At 53.4% G+C, this 15215-nt stretch overlaps 2 protein-coding genes across 5 annotated transcripts in view; one reads left to right on the top strand and one right to left on the bottom strand.

The window, feature by feature from the left end:
* Positions 1-6120, top strand: part of SCAPER (S-phase cyclin A associated protein in the ER) — a 160228-nt gene extending 154108 nt beyond the window's left edge. For all 4 annotated transcript variants that reach the window (XM_068695860.1, XM_068695862.1, XM_068695858.1 and 1 more), the window contains 3 exons: positions 1140-1331; positions 3964-4015; positions 5693-6120. In XM_068695860.1, coding sequence (XP_068551961.1) covers positions 1140-1331; positions 3964-4015; positions 5693-5787 — 339 coding nt within the window. In that variant the 3' untranslated portion in view covers positions 5788-6120. The remainder of the gene's footprint in view (positions 1-1139; positions 1332-3963; positions 4016-5692) is intronic.
* Positions 6121-7945: 1825 nt separating this feature from the next.
* On the bottom strand, positions 7946-10592 carry ISL2 (ISL LIM homeobox 2). Its single transcript, XM_068695889.1, has 6 exons — positions 10520-10592; positions 9417-9606; positions 9062-9318; positions 8667-8950; positions 8402-8572; positions 7946-8322 (listed from the first exon to the last, which is right to left on the bottom strand). Exons 1-6 carry the CDS (start codon positions 10575-10577, stop codon positions 8206-8208), a joined length of 1077 nt encoding a protein of 358 aa, XP_068551990.1. The 5' UTR covers positions 10578-10592; the 3' UTR covers positions 7946-8205.
* Positions 10593-15215: the final 4623 nt, after the last annotated feature.

A 15215-nucleotide genomic window follows, 5' to 3' on the forward strand; every position in this document is an offset into this window, starting at 1 on the left:
TCTTAAGGTATTGTTAAAAGTGCTTTGAAAACTTGTAAATCCCTGTAATTTATGTTCCTGTGGTCTCAACTGCTTCTTTCTGTCCTTCTGGTTTTAATTTCAATGCAGTCTTGTCTGGGTGTGTACCTGTAAAATTGTGTTTTTCCAAGTACAATTTACAGTCATGACCCTAAGTTTTACAGTGTTCAGCCCTATAGGAGCTTCCTCCTATGCTGAAAAGCCAACTTTGGGTCAAACAGCTCTTTCATATTATAATTGTCTAATCGAGGTTGCTTGGAACAGATCTGATTTTGAATTTTTGTTAGTTTATCACAAAGACTTTATAAAAATATCAAGTAAATTGGAAAGGTTCCTTTGCAAGAGACCAGTATAGCATTGCCTTATTTTTCCAGATGTACACAGTTGTAAACTTAGCCTGCTTCATGACAACAGTCCCATTTATCTAAACAATTCTCCTTTTAGAGTCAATGGCACTGATAGAAACTGAGATAAGAAATACAGATGGGAGGATCTTTTGGAGTCTCTACTGAAACTCATTGCTGTGCAGCTTACAATCACCTTTTCTTTTCTGTGCCTGAGAATGCATAGCAGACATCTATGATGAAACAGAGTCCTCTGTGATTGCCAGAGAGCACTCCAGTAAAGGATGAGCAAGCTTCATCAGGCTTTTATGGTCCTGGTGATCTCGCTCTTGATATTTTTTTTTTTTTCCAATAAAGATATGCTTACTGTGTTTAAATGGCAGCAGTTGTTTCTCTCTTTGTTTTTGTGGGTGTTTTTTTTTTTGTAGTCCTAAACTTAGAACAGTGCCTTTGCTTTAATTCTTTGTCTTAAACAAAAGTATTGTAATACTCAGATTAATCCAGTTCTTATTTTTACTGTCTTTTTTGGTGATACAGGCAAAAGCAGTTTCACAGCCTTATTTTCTTTGTGTTCCCCTGCAATAAAAATAATATTTGCACACTAAAACAGAAGTTAGTTGGACTAAATGTTCTAAGATTTATTTTTAGTATTTACTAAAATGTTTTCTTCTCAGCCATGCTCATATTTTTAGCATGACTTCAACACTCTTGATGATTAACAGGAAGAGAAGACCAGATAGGCTACGTGTTCTAATTTTGTTACGTTTGTGTTTTCAGATCATTGTACAATCTGGCCGTCACCCCACAGTGCTGCAGAAGCTATGCCAGTTGCCTTTCCAGTATTTCAGTGATCCTCGTTTAATCAAAGTGCTCTTCCCTTCACTAATAGCTGCTTGTTACAATAACTCCCAGAACAAGATCATCCTGGAGCAGGAGATGAGCTGTGTGTTACTCGCCACGTTCATTCAGGTAGCTATGCCAGTAAGAGCAGTGTGTGCAGGAAGACTGCAGCCGTTTTTCTCACCTTTGCTGTGTATATAGAAATCGCTTGCCTTAGGTAAAACAAGTAAACAGCATTGAAGTACTTTAAGATTCTGTGCAGCTCTTTTCAAACCACAGATGATGCCTGTACTTGAGACATCTTAAAACACTGAAAGGTTACCGTTTAGTTTGGGTTCTCCCTATCGCCTGCAGCATCCTGTTGTCATTAAAGTTACTGGATGTGAAAAGAAGATTTGGTGTAGATCATACTGTTACCAGACAATTCTTTTAAAATACTTTTTTTTTTTTAAAGGGCTGCACATACAGCATATCTGAAATCTGCATGTTAATCTGTTTATATATAAATGTACAGTTGTATACTGTGTACATCAGATTTACAGGGAGAACTGAACAGAAGTGTATATATTTTATGCAGAAAATACACAGAACATATGTTACCGGTCTAATCTTGCAATCTTTATTTTTGACAGTAAGCCACTGAGGTCATTATAAATACTGTTTTGAATAAGGATTTACAGCGAGTTTGTTCTCTTTGTGTAAATTTATATGCTGTGCTTTATTTATCAGCTTTCACGTGTGCCTCATGCTTTCCATACATTTTACCATCTATCTTCAAATGAATAAATGCTGTTTTCATAAACACTTTGCTATTACAGAATAATATGCTTTTAGGACTCTCTATCAGTCACCTGAGAGTTACTGTTGTTGATACGGAAATGTTGCTCCAACTCGTTCCTAATGCTTTACAGCTAGTCAAAGGGTAGGCTACACAGATTTGGGGGAGAGGGCATAAGAACTAAATGTTTACTAAAAGTCTTAGCTTAACTAAGTTGTAACTGACTTATCAAGCTTCTGAGTGGGACTACTTTTTCTTCTTACAATACTAAAATAATTGCATATCAAATTAAAAATGACAACGAAAACTTCATAACTTAGCATTAGAAGAATTGGCCATATTTTAATGAACTTCTGTTTAAATACAAAGTTGTAATTCATCTTTGACTCTTTTATATTGAAACATTTTAATATGGAAACTACAGATTTCACTCTAGAAGGTGCAGTAGCAAAAAATAAGCATTATCAGTAAATGCAGCAAGCTTGATTTGTGTTCCAATTTAAAAAAAAAAAAAAAAAAGTAGGGAATAGTGTCCCCCATCAAATAATTAAGGCTATTTACCTTGATTCCTTTAGTCTAATAGTGGCATTTAAATCCCCAGTAGCTTCAGCAAAATGTAAGTATATTTGCAAGGGTCAGTGTTATTCATTCGATTTCTAATTAGAGGAGTATTTATATCTCAGATGCCAAGTCCCCGTGCTATTCCTTCAGGCTTTCAGAAGAGTTGCCTTAAAATACAGAAGATCCTCGTGGGCTCTACACTGTCAAGTTTTTGCTGGCTTCGCTGATACCTCAATATTTTACTCTTTTTAAAATCTCATCCCAAATGTTGAACACACACACACACATAAAGAACGATTCTGAAAGGAACCAAGGAATGCTCAAATCCCCGTACACACAGAAGAGCCTTGCCCCTGCACTTTTATTTCAACCCGCTGCAGTTTGTCAAGCAAATCTCTCTTTTGCTTCAGTGGAAGTTTTGGTAAAGTCTGTAAAATGTTTCCCTGTGACTAGAAAATGAGATTCTTCCTGTGCCAGGGAATGCAAAAAGAAGTCCCGTTTACGTAAAAGTTTGGTCGTGTGTACGAATATAACACTTAAATACAGTGTGTTAAATGTGTGCAGCGTAAATCAAAGGAAAATGATTGCTGGATTTTGCAGCTATCCACGTTAAGCCTCCTGGCCAACAGATCTATTTCCATCCTCCCGCCGAAGGTTGCATCATCCTTTCTTTGTTATTTCTGTTTCTAGATGGGCTGAAATACTTTTTAAAAGTACATATTTAGAAGTATCTATGATTTACTAAATTGTATCTCCTGTCAAATAAACCACCTCTGCTCAGGGAGAGCTTAAACTCTGAGATCTGCTCCTCAAAACCCCCTCCAAACTGGGGCAGCTGAGCTGCATAATCCTGCTTGGTTCAGAGCGAAGTCGGTGTCCTTGCCGACTCTGGAGGACGCAGCCTCCTGCCCAGTAGGAGCAGCGGGCGCAGTATTGCCTGGAGTTAATCCTTGGAGAAACTTCACTTACTGTCAGGGAATCGGGATCTCAGGCTCCTGGGTCACCGGGAAGCACAACCGATCAAACTGGGATCATTCAACAATTTTGTAAGCATGTGTTTGGGCTCTGTAGTGCAAGTCTAAAACACTACTTGTTTTAAAGAAATATAGCTCTATCAATTGTCTTAAATAAAAAAATCATGATAATTATTTCCAAAGAAGATACTGAAAAGCTGTTTTTCTGTGACGTATATTAAAGTATAATTAAAAAAAAAAGTTATGAACTCCACTGTATATTATAGAATTTAATTATTAGCAGTTCTCTGTTATGATGTGTAGCAAACAAGGCAGTTTGTTAATTTACAGATAATTTACAGATTTCATAATGTATTAGTATTTTTGGGTGGCTGTGAATGCTTACAAAGTTGTTTTATTTCTTCAGATGCAAGATCTGAAGACCTGATTCTTTTTTTTTTTTTCATAGGACTTTGCACAGAGTTCAGGCCAAATGGATAATCAGTTATCTCATCAGAGGGGTAGGTATCCATGAAATGTAACATAGTAGCAATTAGGCTACAAAATATGTAGATAATACATTTTACTGTGAATGAGATATTTTTTCAATCTGCCTCACCATGAAAGGAATACAGCAGAATGATTTTACAGTTTTGGGAAAGGCTCCCTAGCTTGAAATTTGACTAAAACGTGTGTGGCTTCCAGTCTGCTATTCACAGTATCAGGAATTCAGGCTGTTAATCTTTATTAAATGCTGTGTGGTATTCTGTCCTAAAATGTGATCCTGTACGTGCACACATTTAATTAACTGTCACAAAGACTACCTTCAAAAGTTTTAGGTTACAGAAGCCGTGGAGCCATACCAATACACCAGAGGAGCCAAAAATTAGTAAAATACTGTCCTGTAATTATCCTGTAAAGTTTGTCAGTTTGCAGAAGAATTGCAGCTTTTCCTCTGTTCCAAGTATTGTGTAAAAATGCAGTTAACCATTTTAGACTAACCATTTGAAAGATTCTCAGCTAAGACAGCTCTTACTTGTTGAACAAATGTGAAATTCAAGTACATTGATGGGAAAATCATCTTGAGTCACCCGCGTTTTGCGTAAAGTATGTCGCTCGGACAGTTGTTTCTCCCTAATAGCAAGCAGAAGTTCACCACTGTATTGCTGAATGCTTGGCAGAAGATAAGCAGTTCTAGGTCTAAAACATAAGCTTTGTGTTTAAAAATAAATTACAAAATTTAAAATTAACATAAACATGGTGATTTTACTGTCAACATTATACCTTCTAGTTTGAAGCAGCCTCGTGCAGTGTCTGCAAAACAAACTTTCCAGGATTGCATTTGCATGAGAATCTGCTGAAGAAATATCTAAAATCCAAGTGGAAAACTGCTTTTTTATTTTCATTATTCAAACTGAATGAACTTTTAAACAAAGATGACTATGTGGTGACATGAGAGTGTAATTTCTAAACATTCCCCTGTTGCAAAAAGCTGAGTTAATAATAGCAGTATGAGCAAGATTATTTTTATCTATTATATCACTTTAATGTGAAGGACAGACAGTGTTGTTTCCCCCTCCCAAAAAAGAATAAAAAATAAAAATGGGAACAGTAACACTGCTCTGAAAAGAATTTGAAAGTTCTCCATTGTTCAGTGCTGCACTGCAACACGCTGCTGGCGGGGTCAGATCCTGCAAACCTTCGCACGCATGTGTAGTCCATTCACGTCACCAGCAGTGCTTGCAGGAGTACAAGCTGCGCTTGCCATCTTGCTGCGAGCTTTGGGGGAATCGGGGAGCACAGCTCCTCCGTAGCGCTTTGTCGAGCAGGGGGCTGCTGAGCCGAGCCAGGCTGCGCCAGCACAAGCACGGCTGAGCGGGTCCCCACGGGGTCTGGGAACACGCAGTATGTAGAGCCATACATAATGCCGCAGTGCCTGCCGCGGAGAGCCCGACCCAGTAAATTAAAAACCTACACCTCTGCTCATCAGGCCCCCGTGCCCCCATTTTCAAAGCCCAGCCTCGATGCCTGTAGCTCTGCATTAGCGTTACTCCATGATGTGAGAAGTTTTTCTTAGGGGGAGGGGGAGCAAATGACTTGAAGTATCTCGAATTGGCTGCGTGTTCATTATTCTTGTTTTATTGCCATCTTATCTAGAGAGGGAATAACTTGGTGATTTTATGTTCTGTCTTCAACAGAAAAATTTTTCAATTCTCAAGATTATCTTGAGCTGTCCAACAGATTCCCCCGGCAGTCCTGGGAAGAAGCTCGACAGTTCTTCTTGAAAAAATAAGTGGTGTATTTGTTTTTAAGGTCCCCAGCATTGTAATACTGACTGGTTCATGCTGACTACCTTCTTTACAAGGCTATTCTGAAAAAATTTTGATACTCTAAATACTTATGCTGTAGATATATATAATTTGCACTATTTATATCATAAGTACTGTAGATACTTTCAAGTTCTGTTTCGTAATTTTGATAATTTGAGTTTGTTTCATTCATGGATCCTATGTCATGGTTTGGGTACTTTCTACCTTGTGATGTGGTGGTACTTGCACTGCAGAACCAAGATTGCCAATAGAGGAAATATGTTCTATATGTCTTGTAATAAAATAACTTATTCTGACTATGGAGTGACTTCTGCGTTACAAATGTTGGTGTGTTTGAATTACGATAAGCAGCACAAGGCTCGGAGAGGGGAAAAAAGCAGCCAAGCGAGGCGGGTAAGATGTCCTTCCAGTTACCCAGACGTCTAAAGCATTTCTCAGAACTGGCTCTGAGGAACCTCTGTTTGTAATGTTTTGCTGATACGCCCCGCATAATACGGATTTTGTAAACCGTGCGCGTTTCTAACGTTTCGGGAAGCCTTTAATAACGCTGTTTTAAACGTTGTGATGTTCTGCCGGCGCCCTTCCCCTGCAACCCCCCCATTAAACCCTCGGCCCTGCCGCCCGCCTCAGCGCTTTCTTCTCGCGCCTCGCGCCCTTCCCGCGCAGGGCCCCGCGGCCCGGCCCCAGCCGCCCCCTCAGCGCGGCCCGGCCCGGCCCGGCCCCAGAGCCGCGGCCGCCGCTGCCGGGGCCCGTCAGGAAGGCGCCGCCGGGGCCGTGCCGATCTCGCCGCGCTCCGGGCCGCCCTCAGCGGGCGCTGTCCCCGCTTCGCAGCCCCGCGCCGGTCCCCCCCCCCGCCTCCGGCCCGCACCTGAGGCGGCGGCGCTCGGGACCCGACCCTCCCGGGAGCCGCGGGCTGAGGGGGCCGGGGCCGCGGGCGCGGTGTGAGGAGGAGCGGGACGGGGCCCGGCGGATCGTTCTCGGGAGCCGAAACCCGGCCCGGCCGCGGCTCCGCCCGGCAGCGCCCAGCGGGCCGCAGGTAACGAATGTGGGGGCCCCGCCGCGGGGGGAGCCGCGGACCCACAGAGACCGGGGCGGCCCGGGCCGCTCGGGCGCTCCGCGAGCCCCGACGGCAGCCGCAGAGCGGCCGCAGGGGCCGGGAGGGGCGTGCGGGGAGAGGGGACGCGGGGCAGCGGCGCCCTCCCAGCCGCCGGGCGCTGGGGACGCGGGGGACAGCGCGGGGCCGCCCTGCGGGGAGCGGGCAGCGGGGAGGGAGCCGGGGCCGCGGGCGGGTGGCGGCAGAGGCCGGTAAGGGGCCGCCGGCCGCGGCTGGGCGGGGAGAACGAGGGCGTGCGAGGGGCCGCCGAGCCCCGGGACGGCCCCGGGGCAGCCCCGGCGGGAGGCGATGCGGCCCGGCTCCGCGGCAGGTGCGGGCGCGGCCCCGGGGCTGCCCGAACGGGGAAGCGGCGCTCCGCCTCCAAGCCGTGAACACGCGGCCCCGGCGGGGGGGGAGAGGCCGCGACGGCAAAACCGGGCTGGGGGCTGCGGGGCCGGGGGCTGGGGGCTGCGACGGACCCCGCCCGGCCCTCCCCGCCCCGCCGCCCGCCCGCTCCCGGGGCCGGGGCCCCGCCGCCGCCCTCCCGTCCCTTATTTTCGTTTCAATCCTTTTTTCTTTTTACTTTTTTTTTTTTATTAAGTCCAAAATATTTAATCCCACTATTCAACCGCTGACTGACAATAAATAGCAATAACTTACTTTTGTTCGTTAAAGGCTCAAACAATCCATCCTCCGTCCACTGATAACTTAACACCACTAGTACCGGGGGCCCCGTTACAAAGGCTCGGTCCCGGGTCCCGTTCTCCAGCGACCCCGGGCGAGGCAGCGGCGTGAGATGAGGCCGGGCAGCGGCTGCGGAGGGGGCGCCGGGCCGGCTCCGCGGCCGCGGGAAGGCGTGCGCCGGGGGAGCCTCTCCCCGCTCGTTCTCTCGGCTGATGCTCGCCTTTCTGCTCGTTTCCCTTCCAGCCAGGGAAGAGAAGCCGTCCCCAGCGCCAGCGGCGGGCGAGGCAGCCTCTCGGCGCGCCGGGCTCCAGCAGGGGAAAGGCGCGTTTCTTCGGGGGAAGGAAACATCGAAATCCGCGGGGCGAAACCCCCGAGCAACGAAATAACCGGGGCGGGGGCTCTCTCTCCGGTCTGGCGAAGGCAGCGAGAATCCCGGTGCTTTTTGGCCGTCAGTAAGGTATTTTTTTTGTTTGTTTTTAAATAAGAATAATTAAAAAACAAAGGCGTTTGTCCGGCGCTCTGGGAGCGGCCCGGGGCCGGGTGTCTCATGCAGGGAGCGCAGGCATGCGGAAGTCCCGCGGCGGCGGCGGGCGGCCGGGCGGCCTCACGTCTCGGCCGGGCTGGGCACCATGCTGTTGGGGGTGTCGGGGAGCTGGGAGGACAGCGAGGTCACGTCGCTGCCGGAGGACGTGCCCAAGGAGCCGGACTCGGAAAAGGAGACCTGGGGCGGGGGGGCAGCGGCGGTGCGGTGAGCCCCGCGGCCGCCCCCCCGTCCCCCCGCCGCGGCGCCCGGGGCTCACCAGCTGCTGGAAGGCGGCGGGCTGCTCCAGGTCGCTCTGCAGGGCGAAGTCGCTGAGCGCCTTCCAGGGCGGCTGGTAGGTCTGCACCTCCACGGCGCTGCCCTGCACGGCGCTCTCGTGCCGGATGGGGCTGCCGGCCACCAGCGGCGTCCCGGTGAGGCCCTGCAGGCTCTGCGGGCACGCCGGGGGGCTTCAGCGCGGCGCCGGGCGGCCCGGCCCCCCCCCCAACGCGCGCCCTCCCGCCCGCCCCGCTCCCTCCGCTCACCGTCTTGTCGCCGTGCTGCTGCTGCTGCAGCTGCTTCATGAGGATGGACTTCTTCTTGTCCTTGCAGCGCTTGTTCTGGAACCAGACGCGGATGACGCGCGGGCTGAGCCCCGTCATCTCCACCAGCTGCTCCTTCATCAGGGCGTCGGGGCGCGGGTTGGCGGCGTAGCAGGTCCGCAGCGTGTGCAGCTGCTTCTCGTTCAGCACCGTCCTCACGCGGGTCGTCTTCTCCGCCGCCTTGTGCGCCGGCGGCCGCGGGGCCGGCGGCCGCCCGGGCACCGGCTCTGCGGCGGGCGGGGAGAGCGCGCACCGTCAGCCCCGCCGCCGCCGCTCCCCGCCGCGCCCCCCCCGTTGCCCCCCGCCGCCCTCCCCGAGCCGCGGCGGCCCTCCGGTACCTGCGAGGTGCGCGGCCGGCGGCAGCGCGGGGCTGCGCGGCCCGCGGGCGGCGGCGGCGCCGTCGGGGGGCGGCCCGTGGTCGGCGCGGCAGAGCAGGTCGCGCTCCCGCAGGCAGAACTGGTCCCCGGGCAGCAGCTGGCGGCCGCAGGCGGCGCAGCGGAAGCACTCGAGGTGGTAGACGTGGTCGCGGGCGCGCATCACCAGGTCGCTGCTGCTGAAGGCCGCCCGGCACTGCGCGCACTTGATGCCGAAGAGCCTGCGGGGAGGCGCCGTCAGGGAGCGCGGGGCTGGGGGGGTAGGGAGGGGTGGCGCGGGGCTTTTTTGGGGTCGGTTTCGTTGCGGCACGCCGGTCACCTGCTGTAGTCCCGCTTGCAGTAGGCCTTGCCGTCGCGCAGGAAGCACGTGCAGGTCTCGTCCAGCGGCTGCCCGCACTCGGCGCACTTGAGGCAGGCGACGTGCCACTCCAGGTCCGGCGACACCCGCAGCAGGAACGGGTCCTGGATGCGGCCCCCGCAGCCCGCGCACAGGGCCAGCCCCGGCCGCCCTGCCGGAGCGAGCGGGTCACGGTCAGCACGGCGCGGAGAGCGGCGGGGCGCCGGGAACAGGGGCACGAAACGGGGGGAAAGGAGGAGAAATGTGGACAGGGGAAAGGAAGGAAAGGCGAAAGAGAAGCGTGGCCAGGGAAAGGGAAGGACGGAAGGAAAGCCGAAAGCGGAGAGAGAAGGAGCGAGAAATGAAAGGAGAAACTCGAGGGAGGGAAAGGACCGCGGGAAGAGAAATAAAAGTGTTACCTCGGAATGGGAAATAACGGCAGGGAAAGTGTAAAACAAAAACGGAAGAAAAAAGGAAAGAAAGAAAAAGAAAGAAACAAAAGAAAAAAGAGGGAAGGAAAGAAAGAATGAAGGAAAGAAAGGGAAGGAAAGAAAAGGAAGGAAAGAAAAGAAGAAAGAAAATAAAAGATAACGGAAAGACAGAAAGGGAAACCAACCCAATGGAAAATCAAAAACAAAACAGAGAGAGGTGAAACAGGAACGTGGACAAACGAAAACGGAAAGAGACAAGATATCAGACAGACGGAGAAATAGCAGCAAACAAAACCAGAAGAACAGAAAGAGAAAGGAAGAAAGAAAAACGGAAAGAGAAATAATAAAAAAAGAAAACCGAAACACGGAAAGAGAGAGAGGCGAGCGGCGGCGCGGAAGGGACGGGGGCAGCGACAGGCAGCGCGGCGCGGGGCGGGCAGGGCGCGGGCTGCGGGCAGGAGCAGGAGCAGCAGCAGGAGCAGGAGCAGGAGCAGCCCGCTACGAGCCGGCGCCGCGGAGCCGGGCAGCGCGGGGCACGCGGGGAGCGGCGGCACCGGCAGCGCCCGGGCCGAGGCTCGGAGCCGCAGCCGTGCCCGGTGCTGTCACCGCCCCGACGGCGGCACCGGGGGCCCGGCCGGCCCGGCGCGCACTTACTCTTGGAGGGCTCCCCCATGGCGCCCGGGAGCGGCCGCGGCAGGAGGACGTCCACCATGCGGGCGGCCCCGTGCGCGCGGGGCGCGATGCGGGACGGCTGCGGGACGGCGCCGCCGCTGCTCCACTGCCCGCGGGGCGGGGGCCGCGCCCGCCCCCCCGGGCCCGCCCCGCCGGGCCGCGCCGTGATGTCAGCGCGCACCGGCCGGGGGGGGTAAGGGGGGGGGCGGCGCTGACCTCACCGCGCGGCCCCCGCAGGCGATTGGCGGCCGCGGGGAGGGCGCGCGCGGATTGGCCGCGGCGAACAATGGGCGCGCGGCGGGGCGCGGGCACCGCGGGCACCCCCCGGCACCCCGGTGCCCCCCGGTACCGCCCGGTACCGCCCGGTCCCCCCCGGGCACCCGGCACGCGGCGGCAGCGCAGAGCAGCCCCCCCGGCGGGGCAGCCCAGCCCCCGGCCGCCCCGTGCCGGCCGCCCCGTCCCGGAGCGCTCGGCGCCGTCCCAGCCCCGCGCCCCCGGCCCCGCCGCTGCCCCGTCCCGCAGGTGCCCCAGGGGCCGCCCCGAGTTCCGCCGTCGGGTCCCGGTGGCAGCCGCCCGGCGGGCCGGGACTAGCGGCCAAGCGGGGGTGCGGCGCTGCACCTGACGCCGCGGCGCCCCTGCAGCCCCGGCTCTCCCCTTTGCTTTCTATCCTCCCCGCTGCCCCCCCGCCCCCCGCCCCCGGTCTCCACGGGCTTCCTGTGCATTAGCAGCGAAATGGGCAGAGCGCCTCGGCGGCCTTTGGCTCGGCTTTAAATTCCCCGAGACTTCACGGCGCATTGCCGGGAGCAGCTCGAGAGCTCGATAAAAGCTCGGCCGCGCCGGGATCGCGACCGCTGCTGTCCTGGGGGCTCGGCCCCGTCCCTCCCCTCCGTGCAGCCACCTCCTCCGTCCGAGCCGCGCATCGGGCGGCTGTAGGGCAGCGTGGTGGCTGTGAATGTGACCCGGGAAGGGGAGGCTGTGCTCGCTCTGCTCCGAGCGGAGGGGCAGGGTGGGCTTTCGGCTGAAGCACTTGTTTCTGAGCCAGACACCCTGTCGGTACGAGACGCCGGGAGCTCGGAAAGGGGAGAGGAGGGATGCGATAGCCAAACCGATAGGTTTGTCTGCTTGACCCACGCTCCCCAGCTGGCTGCAGCCCCCGCTGCACCTTTGGGACCTCCCGGAGGTGCTGAAAGCGAAGTGGTTACGACTGAGCAGGAGCTGAGCGGGAGAACGTGTTCGTGGTGCCCGCCCCAGCAGGGGCACGCATCGCCAGGGGATCGCAGCGGCCGCGGGGCGATGCACGGCACCGGGGGGCTGCAGCGCCCACACCCGCACGGCCGGGCCAGCACACGTCGGGGCTCGCGGTCCGGCCGCTGCCGGCATTGTGGCTCGGTGGCCGGCAGCAGAGCGGAGCTGCGAGGTGAGGGGCGCAAAGGAAATGTGCCGCCGGCTCTTCGGAGCGGGGTTACCCCCAGGGACAGGTGACAGCCCTGCAGTCCTGCCTGTGCTCGCACCTCCCACGGAGAATGGGGTGCACGAGGGTGTCCTCAGCCGGGGTAGAACGCACCGAGTCCTGAGTGAGTCAGGATCTGCGTGTGCTAACAATAAAATGCAAAAATAAAGCGCCAGGGTGATAGGAGAACGAGACACGTCTAAGAACACAGCAGCTTGGCAGGGATGCCGCGTGTTGCATCACCCCTTTTCCCACTCGAGGGCAGGGTCCTCCTGCCCTCCCAAGCCTCCCTCCAGCTCAGCAGCAGCAGCCAGCCAAACGCTTCTGCCCCCGGGCAGAGCTGTGCCGCAGGCTCAGCGCTGTGAGCACAGAGCCGAGCGCTGGCAGCAGGCAGGTACGGTGGGGCAGGACTTGGTGTGTGCCCGGGCGGGTAGGAACCGGGCAGGCAGTGCCGTCGAAAACCCTGAAAAATGACTTGCCGGGGAAATGCTGAAAGCCCTGAACCGCCCCGTAGGTGCTATATGGCAAACTTTGAAGTGACTCCCGGTGATGCCAAGAGGCGTAAAACCATTTCGTTGCAACCCCATTTTACAAAGATGTCAATTGTCGGATCGTTTTGGGGACGCTGAGGGAAAGCGCATTATAAAACCATTGAACAGTTCGGATCAGGAGGGACCTCCGGAAAACCGCCTTCAGGTTGCTTGGAATTGAGGGGAGTGCCTGTAGTGAAAACCAGGCACCGTCCGTCCCTCCTGCCACCCCGAGCAGGAGCTCTCCTCCACCCAGCGCCCAGGGTTTCCAACAGCTTTTGGGGCAATTCCAGCGGGGTTTGGGGTGAGCGCTGGCGGGGCTGCCTGGCCGCAGGGAGGCTGGCAGCGCTTCCTGCTCTCTACGGAGCAGCTCTGGTCTCTGCTCCCAAACACAAATACGAGTTGCCTCTAGACAAGGGAAACGGTAACAATTTTTTTTGTTTGCAGCAGATTGCAAAGGCAGTAAATGCCGATTCTTTCAGAGCCAGCCATGGATTAAGTCCATTATAAAATTAAAACAGATGGAACACAATTTCACTTACACTACAAAAAAGGACAGGAACCATCTGCAATAAGATTTAGCATTGCAAAGCTATTGTTATCATATTACCATTAAAACCTTTGATGAAGGGTTTTCTTTCCTTTTCTTTCAGAAACTTGTTCACATGAAACAAATGTTTTATTTATCTGTCTTCCTAAGATAATCATATTTTATTCAAAAACATGACATCTCCCAAAGACTCAGCTTTGGTTCTAGCAGAACACGCACGAACAAAGGGTGTAAAACTTCAGCGTCGAACCATTAGGGTCTTCCATGGGGAGAATGTCGCCAAAGGCGAATTCCCTGTCCATTTTTCCTTTAGAAAACATTTCCCTGTGTTTGGGGACAATGCCTGATACTGAAAATAGATAATTAATGAGATAATGGGATACTGCATGTCACCTCCTGTCCAATGGGATTATCTGATGGCTAATTATGGACAGATTGTGATTAATGTGATTATGGATTGGTTATTAATCTGATTCTGGATTGATCTAGTTATGTTTTAGTCTGCTCCAAATGGTTAATTGGATCTGAGATAATAGAAATGCAGCTTGCACCAGATTTTGCCACATCAGTTGATGAAGTATCTTTTGATCTGGGTGGGTTGCGAACAATAAATTATTTACAGCTGTTGAGAAAATGACTCTTCCTTAGAATGTAGTCATTCATTTTATTTTCGAGAGCCTTTGAAAACAAAATCAATATCCTTTTTAAAAGGAGATGTTGACAAAAGAAAGGCACGTACATAACTCACAAACAAATGTGACGAAATTAAACAGTGGTTAACCCGGTGGCCTAATGTCTGGTGATGCATTTGAATTGCTATGTGGAGCTTTGGGCTCAATTCTTCTGAGACCAGCAGGGGTTGGGAGCATTGCAGGGGAAGAGGGCCCAGCTCTGCGGAAAGTGGTATTGCACAAGAGCTACTGCCAGCCCTGCTATTGATTAAGAATCAGCCATGGTAAAATGGCAAAGGGAGTCCTTGCCATTTTGTGCCCTCTGGGTAGGAGGGACACAGAAAGTTCAAGGGCAGGGGAAGGACTCATTCCACCATCCCATCCAGCCTCCTCCACACCAGGCCGTGCTAGCAGACCCCATCTGATTCTTTTTTTCCCCCTGCTCCGATCCCATTACTTTCTGGTTGACCTCAGTCATGTCTCAGAGAGATGCATCTGGTCTTGATGTAGGCTGCCAGCATGGGAGAGGCTGCCCGGCTCCCTGTGAAGCGTCCGGCTTCTCGCAACTTTCACTGAAATGCAAACTGCATCTATGTTTGTGGGAATCTTGTTGTGCCATTGTCTGCTGGGTAAAAGGGACAGTGGGTGTATTGTGTCTGCAGGGCAGTGGGTCTGCTGTGGCACTTTAGGCTTGGGGACGGGGGAGCAGGAGGCACATTCGCCTTGCCGCCAGGTGGAAAAAGCAGCAGGCAGCTTCACCAGAAGGTGCTCCTCTCTCAGAGGAGAAAAACATCAAAAATCAAACGGGTCCCAAATGCTGAAAACAGGCCCTCAAGGTATTATTTACTGAGCTGAAACTGAAGGAAACTAAAGGAAAAGCAACTTTCCCTTTTCTGTTCCTGCAGGCACAGGGAGGGCCATTCCCCTGGGCGTCCCTGCTGCTGAGTGGGCTGGTGGCAGCACTGCAACCTCCAGGTTCCTCCCCAGCAGCGTAACAGGCAGAAAAAGCAGCTCCCTGTTTAAAAAATAATGCTGACACAACCTGGCTGTGAATTTTACACGCATCTCCCATTAGCGAGGAGGCGAGGCGCGCGCCAGAGGAGGGATGCAGGTCACCAGGCAGCCGTGACAGGCACCGGCATAGGAAGGGAGCGGAGTGTAACCTGGGATGCCTGCCCCTCACCCCGGTAGCAACCGGGCACTGCTCTCTTGGGCAGCAGGAGCTGCCTGCCCAGGAACCACAGCCCACGCTTTGGGAGAGGCTGCGGCTCCCCTCTGTGCCTGTCCTCAGCAGGAGGGGCAGCTTGAGCTCCGTTGGTGACCATGTTCTCTGGGAACAGTGACAACTTGCAGGAAACACAACACGGTGTTGCTCCCTCATTACCTGGTCAGCACCTGGAAATGGTTAGCATGGGAGAGGAAGTGATGAGGAAGGGAACGCAGCTGCCTGCTGTTTCCTGCAAATGGGATTTGTAGG

The sequence above is a fragment of the Anas acuta genome, chromosome 12 (genome assembly GCF_963932015.1).
Source record: "Anas acuta chromosome 12, bAnaAcu1.1, whole genome shotgun sequence".
In the NCBI taxonomy this organism is placed as follows: Eukaryota; Metazoa; Chordata; class Aves; order Anseriformes; family Anatidae; genus Anas; species Anas acuta.